Genomic DNA, 20,180 nt, shown 5'->3' with positions numbered 1-20,180 from the left:
GCACTTCAGCGAGCAGGCCTCTCTAGACGACCTGGCCATGGTATCCTGGAAGGATATTGACCTCATCCCATCAGTAGAGGATGCCTGGTTGTTCTTTCAAAGTGCTTTCCTCAACATCTTAAATAAGCATGACCCTTTAAAAAAATGTTGAACTAAGAACAGATATAGGCCCCTGGTTCACTCCTGACTTGACTGCCCTTGACCAGCACAAAAACATCCTGTTGCGTACTGCATTAGCATCGAATAGCCCCCGCAATATGCACATTTTCAGGGAAGTCAGGAACCAATATACACAATCAGTCAGGAAAGCTATGGCTAGATTTTCCAAAATAAATTTGCATCTTCTTATTCCCAAAAGGTTTTGGGACACTGTAAAGAGCACCTCCTCCCAGCTGCCCACTGCACTGAGGCTAGGAAACACTGTCACCAGCGATAAATCCAGGATAATCGAGAATTTCAATAAGCAGTTTTCTACGGCCGGCCATGCTTTCCACCAGGCTACCCATACCCCGGCCAACAGCTCTGCACCCCCCACAGCAACCTGCCCAAGCCACCCCGCTTCTCCTTCACCCAAATCCAGATAGCTCTGAAAGAGCTGCAAAATCTGGACCATTACAAATCAGCTGGGCTAGACAATCTGAACCCTCGCTTTCTAAAATTATCCACAGCAAATGTTGCAACCCCTATTACTAGCCTGTTCAACCTCTCTTTCGTATCATCTGAGATCCCTGGAAAGCTGCAACAGTCATCCCCCTCTTCAAAGGGGGAGATACTCTGAAACTGTTACAGACCTATATCCATCCTGCCCTGCCTCTCTAAAGTCTTCGAAAGCCAAGTTAACAAATAGATCACCGACCCTTTAAAATCCCACCGTACCTTCTCCGCTATGCAATCTGGTTTCTGAGCTGGTCATGGGTGCACCTCAGGTCCAAAACGATATAACTGCCATTGATAAGAGACCGTACTGTGCAGCCGTCTTCTTATCGGCAGATTCAATAGCCTTGGTGTCTCAAATGACTGCCTTGCCAGGTTCACCAACTACTTCTGTGTCAAATCGGAGGGCCTGTTGTCCGGACCTCTGGCAGTCTATATGGGGGTGCCACAGGGTTCAATTCTCAGTCCAACTCTTGTCTGTATATATGCAGACGACACAATTCTGTATATATCTAGCCCTTCTTTGGACACTGTGTTAACCTGTTTGGGGTAGGGGGCAGCATTTTCACTTTTGGATAAATAGCGCAAGCGTCCCACCTACCCCAGAGAGGATAACAAACCTCCAGATGAGCTTCACTGGCATACAACACTCCTTCCGTGGCCTCCAACTGCTCTTAAATGCTAGTAAAATTAAATGCATGCTCTTCAACCGATCACTGCCTGCACCCGCCCGCCCGACTAGCATCACTACTCTGGACGGTTCTGACTTAGAATATGTGGACAACTACAAATACCTAGGTGTTTGTTTAGACTGTAAACTCTCCTTCCAGACACACATTAAGAATATCCAATCCAAAATCAAATCTAGAATCGGCTTTCTATTTCGCAACAAAGCCTCCTTCACTCACGCCGCCAAACTTACCCTAGTAAAACTGACTATCCTACCGATCCTCGACTTCGGCGATGTCATCTACAAAATGGCTTCCAATACTCTACTCAGCAAACTGGATGCAGTTTATCACAGTGCCATCCGCTTTGTTACTAAAGCACCTTATACCACCCACCACTGCGACCTGTATGCTCTAGTCGGCTGGCCCTCGCTACATATTCGTCGCCAGACCCACTGGCTCCAGGTCATCCACAAGTCAATGCTAGGTAAAGCTCCGCCTTATCTCAGTTCACTGGTCACGATGGCAACACCCACCCGTAGCACGCTCTACAGCAGGTGTATCTCACTGATCATCCCTAAAGCCAACACCTCATTTGGCCGCCTTTCCTTCCAGTTCTCTGCTGCCTGTGACTGGAACGAATTGCAAAAATCCTTGAAGTTGGAGACCTATCTCCCTCACCAACTTCAAACATCTGCTATCTGAGCAGCTAACCGATCGCTGCAGCTGTTCATAGTCCATCGGTAAATAGCCCACCCAATTTACCTACCTCATCCCCATACTGTTTTTATTTATTTATTTTTCTGCTCTTTTGCACACCAGTATCTCTACCTGCACATGACCATCTGATCATTTATCACTGTTAATCTGCTAAATTGTAATTATTCGCCTACCTCCTCATGCCTTTTGCACACAATGTAGACTTCCTTATTAAAAAAGAAATTCTACTGTGTTATTGACTGGTTTATTGTTTACTCCATGTGTAACTCTGTGTTGCTGTCTGTTCACACTGCTATGCTTTATCTTGGCCAGGTCGCAGTTGTAAATGAGAACTTGTTCTCAACTGGCCTACCTGGTTAAATAAAGGTGAAAAAAAATTATATGCATATCCTAGCTTCTGGGCCTGAGTAGCAGGCAGTTTACTTTGGGCACGCTTTTCATCCAGACGAGAAAATACTATCCCAAAGAGGTTTAAAATGCAGCAAAACATGGATTTCTGGATGACATAGTACAATTGACTTGAACATGTCTTAGTATGTTTATTACTATGAAAGTGGACTAGCATTAGTGACTAACATGTTATGGGTTAGATAAATCATTCTATGTGCAAATGTTTTTGTAGCCGGAAGTTAAGTACATACGCGGACAGACTTTTTGCATAAGAGTGTGCCAAATGATAACATGGTAACATGACTATTGTAGTGGAGCATCTGAAAGAGCTCAGTGGTGATTGGAATCCGTTTGGATGTGTTCAGTTATTATTTGGTGTGTATTGGGAGATACAATATTTCATTGGTTGATTTGTGGCTTAGTTATTTTTTTTCTTCTTTTTTTTACAATAATACTTATTGTGTTAAGAAATTGTGCAGCAAAGCCGTTGAAACTATTCTTGCCATGCCATTACTGACCGCTGAAGGAGAGGCCTCAGAACCCTATTTACCTGATTTACTTCCTATGTCTGATTACAGGTCTGATTATAATCCATAACATCGAGGTAAAAAACATTAAGTTAATGGTGCACCATGCTCACGGCAGGGGTGAATAATGTTCCCACGGTAGAGTTAAGGGCCTACCGTCATGGTGACCCTGTGGCAATATGGACAGTCTCAACGAAGCTATTGCCTTGTGTGTGGTGACAAAGTATGTACTGATGTTTAAATTCATACATTCCTTTCCCCCTTCTGAGAATGTAAAGGGTTGAAACTCAATGAAAATGGAAGTCAATTATAATTGTAATATACTAAGTGTAAGAAAGTATTTCCTTTTCCCACATGTTAACGCTTGTTTAATGAAAATGCTTGTAAGTCATGTTCTATTAGGTTGAGTCTTAAAAAGGGAAGAAATGTCATGGGAAATTACATAATTAGTCATGCTATCCTATGTTTTAAATGTATAAAGAATTGTCTCGTTATATGCTAGTGTTTTTCCTAACCTGATACAAACTTGTCTGTGTGACTTAGTCATCAGACTGGGCGTAAAGCTAAGGTCCGCTTGGGTGTGACCGCAGCATGTGACATCCCGTGGGTTTACCATCTACAGAAAGTCACATGTATGGAAACTTACAGAAAAGTGCACATTATAGTATGTGTTGTTGTGTACGCAGTTAGCTCGAAGGCTCATCCGTCTATCAACCCTGTGCTATCTTAAATCTGCATAGACAACTAATTGCAATTTACACACAATCTGCTGAATGTCACATTTACAAAAATGATGCACTTCTTTATAAAAGCTAAGAATCTAAACAGTTTGTGGGGTGTTGTGTAGATTGACGAGGGAAAAATGTATTCAATCAATTTTAGAATAAGGCTGTAACGTGACAATGTGGAAAAATGAAAGGGGTCTGAATACTTTCCTAAAGTATTGTACATATCCCAACCAGAAGCCATGAATTACAGGCAACATCAGCACTGAGCTAAAGGCTAGTGCTGCCGCATTCAAAAGAGTGGGACTCTAACCCGGACGCTTATAAGAAATATCGATATGCCCTCCGACGAACCATGGAACCCTGACCTGTTCACCGGACGTGCTACCTTGTTGCGGACCTGCTGTTTTCGACTCTCTCTACCGCACCTGCTGTCTCTAACTATGAATGATCGGCTATGAATAGCCAACTGACATTTACTCCTGAGGTGCTGACCTGTTGCACCCTCTACAACCACTGTGATTATTATTATCTGACCCTGCTGGTCATCTATGAACATTTGAACATCTTGGCCATGTACTGTTATAATCTCCACCCGGCACAGCCAGAAGAGGACTGGCCACCCCTCAGAGCCTGGTTCCTCTCTAGATTCTAAAAGGTTCTGGCCTTTCTAGGGAGTTTATCCTAGCTACCGTGCTTCTACATCTGCATTGCTTGCTGTTTGGGGTTTTAGGCTGGGTTTCTGTACAGCACTTAGTGACATCAGCTGATGTAAAAAGGGCTTTATAAATAAACTTGATAGATTGATCGATCAAACAGGCAAAGCGGCAATATAGGACTAAGATCAAATCCTACTACACCAGCTCTGATGCTTGTCGGATGTGTTAGGGCTTGCAAACGGATGACAAAGGGAAACCCAGCCTTGAGCTGCCCAGTGACGCAAATCTACCAGACGAGTTAAATGCCTTGTATGCTTACTTAGTGGAAAGCAACAGCTGTTCCGGAAGTCTGAGTCTTCACTGACATTTTCAACCTCTCCCTGACCCAGTCTGTAATAAATACATGCAATACTTACTATTGCTCCGTAGCACTCATTCGCACCCAACAGACACACAAATGTCGCAATCACTTTTGCACTCCATGCGGTCCTTTCCCACCTGGACAAACGGAACAACTACGTGAGAATGCTGTTCATTTACTACAACTCATCGTTCAACACCATAGAGTTGAGCTTGGTTGGCTCTAACACAGAACCAGCTGTGCGCGTGCGCCATCGTGCATAAATGTATTTTGTTCCCACACACCAAACGCGATCACGACACGCAGGTTAAAATATCAAAACAAACTCTGAACCAATTATATTAATTTGGGGACAGGTCGAAAAGCATTAAACATTTATGGCAATTTAGCTAGTTTGCACTTGCTAGCTAATTTGTCCTATTTAGCTAGCTTGCTGTTGCTAGCTAATTTGTCCTGGGATATAAACATTGAGTTGTTATTTTACCTGAAATGCACAAGGTCCTCTACACCACCAATTAATCCACACAAAACGGTAAACCGAATCGTTTCTAGTCATCTCTCTTCCTTCCAGGCTTTTTCTTCTCTTGACTTTATAATGCGATTGGCAACTTTCATAAATTAGGTGATACCGCCACTAACCTCGTTCGTCTTCAGTCACCCACATGTGTATAACCAATGAGGAGGTGGCACGTGGGTACGTGGGTAGATGGGAGAAGCAGGACTTGCAGTGCGATCTGTGTCAGAAATAGAACCGACTTCTATTTTAGCCCTTGGCAATGCAGACGCTCGTTGGTGCGCGCGAGCAGTGTGGGTGCAATAATTTAATAATATAGACTTCTAAATTTATTTTACAATGCTCGCAACGAGAGTGGTGTAGTCCGCCTGTAAACTAGGGACCCTGGGACTGAACACACTCCCTCTGCAACTGGATCCTGGACTTCCTGAAGGGACACCCCCAGATGGTGAGGGTAGGCAACAACAGATCTACCACGCTGACCCTCAATACGGCGGCCCCTCAGTGGTGTGTGCTTAGTGCCCTCCTGTACTCCCTGTTCACCCACGACTGTGTGTGTGCACACAACTCCATCACCATCATTAAGTTTGCCAATGACATGACGGTGGTCGGCCTGGACAACAACGGTGGTACGCAGGACAACAACCTCTCTGTCAACGTCAGACAAAGGAGCTGATCGTGGACTACAGGAATGGAGGGCTGAGCATGCCCCCATTTACATCGACGAGGCTGTAGGGTCGAGAGCTTTAAGTTCCTCTGTGTCCACATCACTAAGGACCTATACTACATGGCCAAAAGTATGTGGACACCCCTTCAAATTAGTGGATTCGGCTATTTCAGCCACACCCGTTGTTGACAGGTGAATAAAATCAAGGACACAACCAAGCGATCTCTATAGAAATCATTGGCAGTAGAATGGCCTTACTGAAGAGCTCAGTGACTCTCAACATAGGATGCACATTTCCAACAAGTCAGTTCGTCAAATTTCTGCCCTGCTAGAGCCACCCCGGTCAATTGTCTCTCCTCGGTTGCAACACTCACGAACGAATTCCAAAATGCCTCTGGAAGCAACGTCAGCATAAGAACTGTTTGTCAGGAGCATCATGAAATGTGTTTCCATGGCCGAGCAGCCGCACACAAGCCTAAGATCACCATGCGTCGGGTGGTGTAAAGCTTGCCACCATTGGACTTTGGAGCAGTGGAAACTCGTTCTCTGGCAGTCCAACGGATTAATCTGGGTTGGACGGATGCCAGGAAAACGTAACTGTAAAGTTTGGTGGAAGAGGAATAATGGTCTGGAGCCGTTTATCATGGTTCCTTAGTTCCAGTGAAGGGAAATCTTAACGCTACAGCATACAATGACATTCTAGATAATTCTGTGCTTCCAACTTTGTGACAACAGTTTGGGGAAGGCCCTTTCCAGTTTCAGCATTACAATACCCCCGTGCACAAAGTGGGGTCCATACAGAAATGGTTTGTCGAGCTAGGGGTGGATGAACTTAACTGGCCTGCACAGAGCCCTGACCTCAACCACATTGAACACCTTTGGGATGAATTGGAACGCTGACTGCAAGCCAGGCCTAATCGCCCAACATCAGTGGCCAACCTCAATAATACTCGTGATTGAATGGAAGCAAGTCCCCGCAGCAATGTTCCAACATCTAGTGGAAAGCCTTCCCAGAAGAGTGAAGGCTGTTATAGCAGCAAAGTGGGGACCAACTCTATATTAATGCCCATGATTTTAAAATGAGATGATTTACGAGAGTCCACACATACTTTTGGCCACATACTTTTGGCCATATAGTGTATCATGGTCCAAACACACAAACACAGTCGTGAAGAGGGCAGGACAACACTTCTTTCCCCTCAAGAGGCTGAAAAGATTTGGGCGCTCAGATCCTCCAAAGGTTCTACAGCTACACCATTGAGAGCATCTTGACTGGTTGCATCACAGTTTGGCATCCGCTTGACATCCAACCACAAGGCGCTACAGAGGATAGTGCGTACAGCCCAGTACAAGCTCCCTGCCATCCAGGACCTATATACTAGGCGGTGTCAGAGGAAGGCCCACAAAATTGTCAAAGACTCCAGCACCCATGTCATAGACTGTTCTCTCTGCTACCGCACGGCAAGCGGTACCAGAGCACCAAGTGTGGGACCAAAAGGCTCCTGAACAGCTTTTACCCCCAAGCCATAAGACTGCTGAACAGTTAATCAAATGGCTACCCAGACTATTTACATTAACCCCCTTTTTTTGTTGTGCTGGCTCTATGCACTCCCACTGGACTCTACCCACACACCCACCCACTAGACTCTACCCACACACCCACTCATACTACACTGACACCCCAACACACACTACACTGACACCCCAACACATCACAGTTTCTGTTAGCCGGTAATAGACGGCTTTTGTCCGATAAAAACAGAGATCTAGAGGCAGTATGCATTTTAAAAACAAACATATACTGCATTCTTTGAAACCTGAACTTATTAATATGATACATGTTATTCAATCCCCACACTGCTCAGGCGTGTCAACGATCGTCTGCATAGCCAGGTGCTAAAATAGAACTTGGTTATTTGAGCGTCTGCGTTTGGTTCTATTTGTGATGCTTAATGCGCTGCAAGTTACGCATCTCCCACCTCATCAATGATTTTTAAGAGACCCAATGTGGGTGACTGAAAGATGAACTGAGGTCCACACTGGTGGTGGTAATGCACCTTAAAGTTGGTTGACAACCACCATATAAACTCCAAAGAAGTAGCCTGAAGGAGGAGAGATTACTAGAAACTGACTTGGTTTACCCTTTTATCTGTGGATTAATTGTCAGAGTAGAGAACCTTGTGCATTTCAGGTATAATAACAACCCAATGTTTATATCCCAGGACAAATGACCTAGCAACAGCAAACTAGCTAGCTAAATTGCCATAGATGTTAAATGCTTTTCAACCTGTCCCCAAATGAATATAGTTGGTTCAGAGTTTGTTTTGATATTTCAACCTGTGTATCCTGATCGCGACTGGTGTGGTTGGACAAAATCAACATGTGCGCGATGGCGCAACGTATCTTATTAGATCTCCTCTCTTTCTAAATTTCTAACAGATATTTTCATATCGGTCGCATAAAACTGCTTGCATGTGAAAACACTTTTGACGATGGTGTTTTCCCACTAATTGCATTATGGAACAAACATTCTGCCTTGTGCGCATTGCTGTGCTTACATTGTGAATAATAATATTTTATCAACATTTTATGACAAATACATTTTTATTTGATTTTGAAGTTAGCTTGGCATTATTAGCGAGTTAGCTTGGGGTTGCTATCGAGTTAGCTTGGGGTTGCTAGCGAGTTAGCGCGGGGTTGCTAGCGAGTTAGCGCGGGGTTGCTAGCGAGTTAGCGCGGGGTAACTAGCAGAGTTAGCGCGGGGTTGCTAGCAAAGTTAGCGCGGGGTTGCTAGCAAAGTTAGCGTGGGGTTAGTAGCAAGTTAGATGGAGTTCTCTAATGTAGAGAATCAAATAATCTGTAGGGACTGAATGGCATGGAGGAGGATAACATGCACCAGTAGTTCCGCTGTTTGGGTTCTCATCACTGATTATTTAGACGTGGAGACTTACTGGAACTCCCAATTTCTAACACGTATAGACCCAGAACGAAATCAGAGATTACTAGCTAGCTGTTGCCATTTAGTTAGCTTGAGGTTGCAAGCTAGTTAGCTGCTAGTTAGCTGTGGTTTGCTAGCTAGATCACTGTGTTTTATTTAATTTAAAGTCAATGTAACGTTACCACACCATATGAATCATGACAATGCCGACTGAGGTGAAAGGAGCAGAATAACAAATGAATCAGGTATGAGGTCACAAGGGGTGTAGTGCTGCGGGAACACAGAGGAATGCACTCTTCTTTCAATTTGAAAATACTGGTAAAACTATTTCTGAAAGTTCTGATAAATTCTACTTAATTACCACAAACAAATCCATGAAATACAATAGAATGACAAACCAAATAAATATGTATAGCATGTAGGCAAAGAGGTATGTAAATGGTGGTTTCTTCCCTGTCTTCTCTCTGGTGGTGCCGAGAATGATGAAGAACTGTAGGCTACGTGTGTGCACTGGGGAGGCCCGTGGAAGCTTGACCACTTTTGCCAATCAGAACATTGAAAATAATCTAAATGAACTTTAACTGCCTTGATGTCCATAAAACTGCACGGACCCCCTCTTATGCAATGCGACACCATTCTGCAGAGGACACCCAAACCAGAGTGGCCACCGCAAAGCCCAAGGAGCCTGACCCTCTCTGGAAGTTCCTGTAGCCCTGCTTGGTATAATTAGCTTATACTGGCTATTGGTTGAGACGCAGGGCATGTTCTGGGGCGGCAGGTAGCCTAGTGGTTAGAGCGTTGGACTAGTAACTGGAAGATTGCAAGATCGAATCCCCGAGCTGACAAGGTAAAAATCTGTCTTTCTGCCCCTGAACAAGGCAGTTAACCCACTGTTCCTAGGCCGTCATTGAAAATAAGAATGTGTTCTTATTAACTGACTTGCCTAGTTAAATAAAGGTAAAATAAAAAATACACTACGCTGTAAGATATACAATGAAATGCCTACTTGCAGCTCAAGCTCTCCTCTCAGACAGTGCAATGATATTATATATATATCTCTCTGTATTTACATTAGGCTATACCCTACCAATAGCTACTGTCACCACGTAAGCCTATACTGTAAATGATTGTTGTTTGTTCCTGAACTGGCCGGATGACAGAGCTGTCCTTCAGCACCACAATTTGGTTCAACCTCTATAACATCATTGTGCAATTCTAGGGATGTCCTTCAGCACCAGGAAGGGCACTCCAATCTCTTAAAATAACCATTATCAAGATCTGCTTCCTACATCTAATAGCCCCACTCATCACTTATTATTATTACTATAAATAGAAGATTATCACTTCTCACAATGGTGCTGGTTTAGTAAAGTTAGATCAAAGCTGAATCAATGTATCCAAGATCACATAACGATTACTGAGTATTTTACATAACAGAACCAAATATAATAGCATAGTAGGCCTGCTATTTTACACCAAAAATACCTAATTTCTAGTGAGATTTTAGGATGGTTAGCTGAAGCTGAATAGTCAAAAAAAAATATCATGCGCCAAAACTCAACATAGTGGACCACTAGGAAGGATATATGCTTTGATTGAAACTAAATAGAAGAAAGGCTAATAGTTAAAACCATCTGTCCTCATTTGCTCATGAAACAGTCATTCAAGAAGCTCTAAATGCCTGCTGCCATGAAACTGACTGAGATCAGATGATTTGCATGCAGATGCAGTTTGGACATTTCACTTGTGAAGAATGATCATTTATGACAGTGATGGCCTATTTTGAAATGAGGAATACCTACCTTGGTGTTTGAAGGTATTAAAGAAAACATTTATTGAGACAATAGACCTGTGTGGGCATAGTCAGACATTGCAATTGGAGGATGCATTTTATGCATATTCTATCATGATAGGCTATTCAATAGGCTACATCTGTCAGTACAAACTTTGATTGAGGAAATTATGATTTACATTTGAGTAATTTAGCAGACCTTATCCAGAGCCACTTACAGTAGTGAGGTCATACCTTTTTCATACTGGTCCTCCGTGGGAAACAAACCCACAATCGTGGCTTTGCAAGTGCCATGCTCTACCAACAGAGCCACACAGAACATTTAAATGTTATAAAAAAATAAATAGCACTACAACACTGAAAGTCACCAACAATATTTTATGTTGCTAGCTAGCTAGTTAGCTGTGGTTTGCTAGCTAGTTAGCTGTGGTTTGCTAGCTAGTTAGCTGTGGTTTGCCAGCTAGTTAGCTGTGGTTTAGCTAGTTAGCTGTGGTTTAGCTAGTTAGCTGTGGTTTGCCAGCTAGTTAGCTGTGGTTTGCCATCTGCTTGGGGCAAAGATGTTAAAGAAAGGAGGAGATAGGAATCCCAATGAATGATGGAACGTATAACACCGAACCCAGCAGACTGTCAACCAATTGAGTTCAAGTTGTCATGCTGCGTCAGGTGGTTGCTAAGCTAATCGGCAAGCTATCCCTTCTCAAAGTCAGGGTATGAGTCGAGAAAGTATGTAATGTCACAAATCCAAAGCTATACCATTTTTCAGAGAACACCATTGAAAATTAGACCCTGGTCTCAATTGGGTTCCCCTGATTAAATAAAAAAAGTTAATCAAAAATAAAATATACGATATTACAGAGAACAAGTTAATTATCTCCCATCTTGGAAAAGATTTGTAATGTTGTGCTTCTTGTTCACGAAATTCATGCTGATGTTGGGTTTTTGAGCTAGCGCCCAATTGATTCCCATTCACTCCATGAAGGAGTGCTCTCCTTGTTGTAGAATGCACAGCGTGGCCCATTGACAATGCATCGGTAACGTAAACAATGGCCGTTAATTTGATTCCAATGGAGTTTCCCTATCTCCCACAAAGTAGATCTGCTCTGGGTTGCTAACTAGTTAGCTGCGGTTGCTAGCATGGTAGCTGTGATTGCTAGCGAGTTAGCTGTAGTTTCCTAGCCGCTTCAGGTTTGTTCATTTCCAACACAGCCATAATATGGAGTCTGAATGTACAAAAGGATACTTGCAGAAGGTCTCCATGACAACAGGTAGGTCCAGGTTCAGGAAGCCGAAGCGAGGAGCAAAGTTGGTCAGACTGACTGAGGAGGACAGGACAGGCATTAAGACAGACAGACAGGCAGACAGAGTTATGGTTAGTTGGTCAGACAGGAGGGACAATAACACACACTGACCTGCATATTGGAGGTGAGGAGGGTACCCCACAAACAGCATCTGTGTATTGGGTGGATGAGTAAGACGGATCAACCTGGTCTGGTTCTCCAGTGAAGGTGTGACACAGACACTGGGTGAGTGTGTGTCTGGGTCTGTGTCAAGATGTGTGTGTGTGAGGCAGTCTGCGTTGCTGCGACACACACGGCTGCCAGACAGCATCTTACGAGCCGGGAGACACGCATACTGAAACACAACCAGCAGTTAGTCCAATATCTGTGTGTGTGTCTGTGTGTGTGTGTAGGGCTGTACCCCACCCTCAAACCCTGGCTCGACCGAGAGTCGTTTGTTCTTTCAACCAATCGGTCAACATTTTGAAACGTGTATTTTGCCATATATAGACACACCCTGTGTTTGATTAAATGAACTCTATGCACTGAGCTGGTCTGATGCTTTAAGCACTGTGTGATCAGATGAACTATATGCACTGAGCTGGTCTGATGCTTTAAGCACTGTGTGATTAAATTAGCTCTATGCACTGAGCTGGTCTGATGCTTTAAGCACTGTGTGATTAAATTAGCTCTATGCACTGAGCTGGTCTGATGCTTTAAGCACTGTGTGATTAAATTAACTCTATGCACTGAGCTGTTCTGATGCTTTAAGCACTGTGTGATTAGATTAACTCTATGCACTGAGCTGTTCTGATGCTTTAAGCACTGTGTGATTAAATTAACTGATTAAATAATTAAGACATGGAGCCTGAGATGAAGATAAGCAGAAAATAAAATCTGGACCATCCATCGTCCTGCCTTTACGCTCGTTAAGTTACTAGTAATAGGCTACACCATGGGTCAGCAAGCTCTTCCATCAGCAACTGTATCTTATCATTTCTAGCGACCTGCGTGCCAGTTATGATTTTCATGGAACAGTATTATTTCAACTATAATAACATCTTTGTCAAAATCACTGTCGTGGTTAAGCTAAATTAAATCTAAATGAAAATGATAAATGTAAAAGCTAAAATGTATAATTTGAGCTAACCTTTTTTCCTAACCTTCCAATCGGCTCATTCATCCCCCTCCTCTCCCCTGTAACTATTCCCCAGGTCGTCGTTGTAAATGAGAATGTGTTCTCAGTCAACTTACCTGGAAAAACAGAGATAAATAAAAGTATAAAATAAAGACCAAATTCTCCAAACCTGCTACGCAAGAGTACATTCCAGTCATAGCTGTAGTCCACCAAGTGAGAACCCTATGCATGGTCTATATTATCACCTATAGTCTAGCTAAATAAAGGTTCAATTATTACTATTATTTCTTTTAAATCACCTATAGTCCAACAAGCAGCATAGTGGCTATAAATACATGGGCTGAAGCATGGGGTTGCCCATCTGCATTTACACTACTGGACACCCGAGACATGGACTGTTCTCCATGATCCCGCCCGGCAGGCGGTACCGGTACATCAAGGCTCTCACAAACAGACTCCTAAACAGCTTCTATCACCTGGTCATAAGATACAGGACAGTTTTGCTAGCACAGACTGGAATATGTTCCGGGATTCCTTTCCGATGGCATTGAGGAGTACTCCCTCTATGGGGTGTACTCTACCACCTGTAGAACCCTTTCCATCATCCCTCTATGGGGTGTACTCTACCACCTGTAGAACCCTTTCCATCCTCCTCCCTCTATGGGGTGTACTCTACCACCTGTAGAACCCTTTCCATCCTCCTCCCTCTATGGGGTGTACTCTACCACCTGTAGAACCCTTTCCATCATCCTCCCTCTATGGGGTGTACTCTACCACCTGTAGAACCCTTTCCATCCTCCTCCCTCTATGGGGTGTACTCTACCACCTGTCGAACCCTTTCCATCATCCTCCCTCTATGGGGTGTACTCTACCACCTGTAGAACCCTTTCCATCATCCTCCCTCTATGGGGTGTACTCTACCACCTGTAGAACCCTTTCCATCATCAACCCTCTATGGGGTGTACTCTACCACCGGTAGAACCCTTTCCATCATCCTCCCTCTATGGGGTGTACTCTACCACCTGTAGAACCCTTTCCATCATCCTCCCTCTATGGGGTGTACTCTACCACCTGTAGAACCCTTTCCATCATCAACCCTCTATGGGGTGTACTCTTACCACCTGTAGAACCCTTTCCATCATCAACCCTCTATGGGGTGTACTCTACCACCTATAGAACCCTTTCCATCATCAACCCTCTATGGGGTGTACTCTACCACCTATAGAACCCTTTCCATCATCAACCCTCTATGGGGTGTACTCTTACCACCTGTAAAACCCTTTCCATCATCAACCCTCTATGGGGTGTACTCTTACCACCTGTAGAACCCTTTCCATCATCAACCCTCTATGGGGTATACTCTACCACCTGTATAACCCTTTCCATCATCCTCCCTCTATGGGGTGTACTCTACCACCTGTAGAACCCTTTCCATCATCCTCCCTCTATGGGGTATACTCTACCACCTGTAGAACCCTTTCCATCCTCCTCCCTCTATGGGGTGTACTCTACCACCTGTAGAACCCTTTCCATCATCCTCCCTCTATGGGGTGTACTCTACCACCTGTAGAACCCTTTCCATCATCCTCCCTCTATGGGGTGTACTCTACCACCTGTAGAACCCTTTCCATCATCAACCCTCTATGGGGTGTACTCTACCACCTGTAGAACCCTTTCCATCATCAACCCTCTATGGGGTGTACTCTTACCACCTGTAGAACCCTTTCCATCATCAACCCTCTATGGGGTATACTCTACCACCTGTAGAACCCTTTCCATCATCCTCCCTCTATGGGGTGTACTCTACCACCTGTAGAACCCTTTCCATCATCCTCCCTCTATGGGGTGTACTCTACCACCTGTAGAACCCTTTCCATCATCCTCCCTCTATGGGGTGTACTCTACCACCCGTAGAACCCTTTCCATCATCCTCCCTCTATGGGGTGTACTCTACCACCTGTAGAACCCTTTCCATCATCCTCCCTCTATGGGGTGTACTCTACCACCCGTAGAACCCTTTCCATCATCCTCCCTCTATGGGGTATACTCTACCACCTGTAGAACCCTTTCCATCATCCTTCCTCTATGGAAGGATGTCCTCCTACACCAAAGCAGTAAAGACTAACTCCTTGACTACTGCTTTCTAGTCAGCACCTGCAACTTTGATATCATAATGCTTTGCAATGACAAGCAGATTCACCTTCATACATTTATCAAGCATCTCCCATGTAGTTTTTCACAAATGCTTCCAACTTAAAGTCCATGTTTTGTTTAATTTTCTAAGTGTTTATGCAAGATGATTCTACCCGTCTTGTAACCAACCCCTCAAGGTGGATGTCAGTGACAAACTCGACCACAAAAGTGTATTTTGAACACTCAAATATCTGAGCACAGCAGAGCTTCAGAGTAGGTGATTAGAGATATTAACATACTAAATGGGAAACAATTCCCGGATGAGCCCCCATTTTGTTACGTTCCCCAACAAGAAAACCAAATAATGTCACTCAAACAGAAGGGGGAAATAATAAAGAGTCACTGACAAACCAAAACTAAACAGGTGGGGTTCTAGGAGGGGTTCTGAAAGACACTCATACAGTTGACTAGTAGCAACAACTGGAACTTAAGACACCCACCATGAGAGCCCACTAAATTTGCCCACTAAGAGGCAAACAAAAGAATAACCCATACCAACTTAAAGACAGGAAGCAAACCAAAAAGGTGGAGCAAAACAAAAAACAGGGAAGATTAGATATAGGATTGTTTTTCTAGAAATCAAATAGGAGCCAACTAAAGATGTTGACCCTCCACCTCTCTCAAGGAAACTGGAGCACTGGGCCAGCCAATAGAAACCTGTGATAGCACAGGTGAAACACCTTCTGACTAAAGAGATGGACAAGCCAGTACAGGTGTAACACCTACTGACTAAAGAGATGGACAAGCCAGTACAGGTGAAACACCTACTGACTAAAGAGATGGTCAAGCCAGTACAGGTGTAACACCTACTGACTAAAGAGATGGACAAGCCAGTACAGGTGAAACCCCCTACTGACTAAAGAGATGGACAAGCCAGTACAGGTGTAACACCTACTGACTACAGAGATGGACAAGCCAGTACAGGTGTAACACCTACTGACTAAAGAGATGGACAAGCCAGTACAGGTGTAACACCGACTGACTAAAGAGATGGACAAGCCAGTACAGGTGAAACCCCCTACTGACTAAAGAGATGGACAAGCCAGTACAGGTGAAACCCCTACTGACTAAAGAGATGGACAAGCCAGTACAGGTGAAACCCCCTACTGACTAAAGAGATGGACAAGCCAGTACAGGTGTAACACCTACTGACTACAGAGATGGACAAGCCAGTACAGGTGTAACACCTACTGACTAAAGAGATGGACAAGCCAGTACAGGTGTAACACCTACTGACTAAAGAGATGGACAAGCCAGTACAGGTGTAACACCGACTGACTAAAGAGATGGACAAGCCAGTACAGGTGTAACACCTACTGACTAAAGAGATGGACAAGCCAGTACAGGTGAAACACCTACTGACTAAAGAGATGGACAAGCCAGTACAGGTGAAACACCTACTGACTAAAGAGATGGACAAGCCAGTACAGGTGAAACACCTACTGACTAAAGAGATGGACAAGCCAGTACAGGTGAAACACCTACTGACTAAAGAGATGGACAAGCCAGTACAGGTGTAACACCTACTGACTAAAGAGATGGACAAGCCAGTACAGGTGTAACACCTACTGACTAAAGAGATGGACAAGCCAGTACAGGTGTAACACCTACTGACTAAAGAGATGGACAAGCCAGTACAGGTGTAACACCTACTGACTAAAGAGATGGACAAGCCAGTACAGGTGTAACACCTACTGACTAAAGAGATGGACAAGCCAGTACAGGTGAAACCCCTACTGACTAAAGAGATGGACAAGCCAGTACAGGTGAAACACCTACTGACTAAAGAGATGGACAAGCCAGTACAGGTGTAACACCTACTGACTAAAGAGATGGACAAGCCAGTACAGGTGAAACACCTACTGACTAAAGAGATGGACAAGCCAGTACAGGTGTAACACCTACTGACTAAAGAGATGGACAAGCCAGTACAGGTGTAACACCTACTGACTAAAGAGATGGACAAGCCAGTACAGGTGTAACACCTACTGACTAAAGAGATGGACAAGCCAGTACAGGTGAAACCCCTACTGACTAAAGAGATGGACAAGCCAGTACAGGTGTAACACCTACTGACTAAAGAGATGGACAAGCCAGTACAGGTGTAACACCTACTGACTAAAGAGATGGACAAGCCAGTACAGGTGTAACACCGACTGACTAAAGAGATGGACAAGCCAGTACAGGTGTAACACCTTCTGACTAAAGAGATGGACAAGCCAGTACAGGTGTAACACCTACTGACTAAAGAGATGGACAAGCCAGTACAGGTGTAACACCTTCTGACTAAAGAGATGGACAAGCCAGTACAGGTGTAACACCTACTGACTAAAGAGATGGTCAAGCCAGTACAGGTGAAACACCTACTGACTAAAGAGATGGACAAGCCAGTACAGGTGTAACACCTACTGACTAAAGAGATGGACAAGCCAGTACAGGTGTAACACCTACTGACTAAAGAGATGGACAAGCCAGTACAGGTGAAACCCCTACTGACTAAAGAGATGGACAAGCCAGTACAGGTGAAACACCTACTGACTAAAGAGATGGACAAGCCAGTACAGGTGTAACACCTACTGACTAAAGAGATGGACAAGCCAGTACAGGTGAAACACCTACTGACTAAAGAGATGGACAAGCCAGTACAGGTGTAACACCTACTGACTAAAGAGATGGACAAGCCAGTACAGGTGTAACACCTACTGACTAAAGAGATGGACAAGCCAGTACAGGTGTAACACCTACTGACTAAAGAGATGGACAAGCCAGTACAGGTGAAACCCCTACTGACTAAAGAGATGGACAAGCCAGTACAGGTGTAACACCTACTGACTAAAGAGATGGACAAGCCAGTACAGGTGTAACACCTACTGACTAAAGAGATGGACAAGCCAGTACAGGTGTAACACCGACTGACTAAAGAGATGGACAAGCCAGTACAGGTGTAACACCTTCTGACTAAAGAGATGGACAAGCCAGTACAGGTGTAACACCTACTGACTAAAGAGATGGTCAAGCCAGTACAGGTGTAACACCTACTGACTAAAGAGATGGTCAAGCCAGTACAGGTGTAACACCTACTGACTAAAGAGATGGACAAGCCAGTACAGGTGTAACACCTACTGACTAAAGAGATGGACAAGCCAGTACAGGTGTAACACCTTCTGACTAAAGAGATGGACAAGCCAGTACAGGTGTAACACCTACTGACTAAAGAGATGGTCAAGCCAGTACAGGTGAAACACCTTCTGACTAAAGAGATGGACAAGCCAGCACATTTACTGACTAATGAGGTGACACCAATCGGTGTGCTAAAGGTCAAACCTCAAAACATAAATGGAAAAACCAAAACCTGTAAGAGAAGGGAATTATAATATTATATTCTGCCCAAGGGCACAACGGCAACTTTGGCAGCAAGGAATGGATTTGGATTTTATTGCGGAAACGACCTCTCCAGAATCCTAATGACAGAAAACCGTTGCAGTGACGGGACTTTAACCCCTACAGACATCCCCTGATGGACATATTTATACATTTTGGTGCATGTCAGGTAGCCGAGGTCTACCTCTGTGTGTAATCAGGCCAGGTAGCCGAGGTCTACCTCTGTGTGTAATCAGGCCAGGTAGCCGAGGTCTACCTCTGTGTGTAATCAGGCCAGGTAGCCGAGGTCTACCTCTGTGTGTAATCAGGCCAGGTAGCCGAGGTCTACCTCTGTGTGTAATCAGGCCAGGTAGCCGAGGTCTACCTCTGTGTGTAATCAGGCCAGGTAGCCGAGGTCTACCTCTATGTGTTACACCCAGCAGCATTGCCGTTCTTGACACAAACCGGTGCACCTGGCACCTACTACCAAACCCAGTTCAAAGGCACTTCAATATTTTGTCTTGCCCATTCATCCTCTGAATGACACACATACACAATCCATGTCTCAATTATCTCTAAGCTTAAAAATGATTATTTAACCTGCCTCCTCCCGTTCATCTACACTGATTGAAATGGATTTAACAAGTGACATCAATAAGGGATCATAGCTTCCACCTGGTCAGTCTGTCATGGAAAAAGCAGGGTTTCATAATGTTTTGTACTCAGTGTATGTAATGGAGAATTGATAGACTACCAATCAAAGGGTAAACAATTCACACAATGAACTTATGAAATAATGAATGAGCACGAATTGGCGGGAGAACGTGCATTCTGGAGCCCCGCCTTCTGAGTCTTAATCCCGTTCCTATTGGACTGTACCATACCTGCAGCCTCCTCAAAGGATTTGTCTACTGAGAGGGGAACGGCTCAAACTGGTGTCACATATATTTGCGACCGCTCGACAAACAGGCTATCAACCAAACAATCGACCAGTCAACTAAATGGGGTCAGCCTTATGTGTGTGTCTGTTTGTGTGTCTCACCTCCTTCTCCTGTAGTTTGGTGTAGGAGAAGCAAAGATCAGTCAGACTGTTGTTACTGCAGCATTCTATGGAAGTATCCAACCTCCTGTAAACTACAGGGAGAGATCAGTCAGACTGCTGTTACTGCAGCATTCTATAGAAGTATCCAACCTCCTGTAAACTACAGGGAGAGATCAGACTGTTGTTACTGCAGCATTCTATAGAAGTATCCAACCTCCTGTAAACTACAGGGAGAGATCAGACTGTTGTTACTGCAGCATTCTATGGATGTATCCAACCTCCTGTAAACTACAGGGAGAGATCAGACTGTTGTTACTGCATCATTCTATAGAAGTATCCAAACTCCTGTAAACTACAGGGAGAGATCAGTCAGACTGCTGTTACAGCAGCATTCTATAGAAGTATCCAACCTCCTGTAAACTACAGGGAGAGATCAGACTGTTGTTACTGCAGCATTCTATGGAAGTATCCAACCTCCTGTAAACTACAGGGAGAGATCAGACTGTTGTTACTGCAGCATTCTATAGAAGTATTCAACCTCCTGTAAACTACAGG

At 44.2% G+C, this 20,180-nt stretch overlaps 1 protein-coding gene across 1 annotated transcript in view; it reads right to left on the bottom strand.

Moving 5' to 3' along the window:
* mbtps2 (membrane-bound transcription factor peptidase, site 2) overlaps window positions 1–20,180 on the bottom strand; it is a 70,452-nt gene that overhangs the window by 8,607 nt on the left and 41,665 nt on the right. The window contains exons 8-10 of the mRNA XM_036945614.1: window positions 19,626–19,717; window positions 12,025–12,247; window positions 11,856–11,931 (exon numbers count right to left, since the gene is read on the bottom strand). Of these exons, the coding sequence (XP_036801509.1) occupies window positions 11,856–11,931; window positions 12,025–12,247; window positions 19,626–19,717 (391 nt within the window). The remainder of the gene's footprint in view (window positions 1–11,855; window positions 11,932–12,024; window positions 12,248–19,625; window positions 19,718–20,180) is intronic.

Source organism: Oncorhynchus mykiss, chromosome 15, assembly GCF_013265735.2.
Source record: "Oncorhynchus mykiss isolate Arlee chromosome 15, USDA_OmykA_1.1, whole genome shotgun sequence".
In the NCBI taxonomy this organism is placed as follows: Eukaryota; Metazoa; Chordata; class Actinopteri; order Salmoniformes; family Salmonidae; genus Oncorhynchus; species Oncorhynchus mykiss.
Note: the sequence above shows the minus strand (reverse complement) of the source record. Positions and strands in the feature narration are given on the sequence as shown.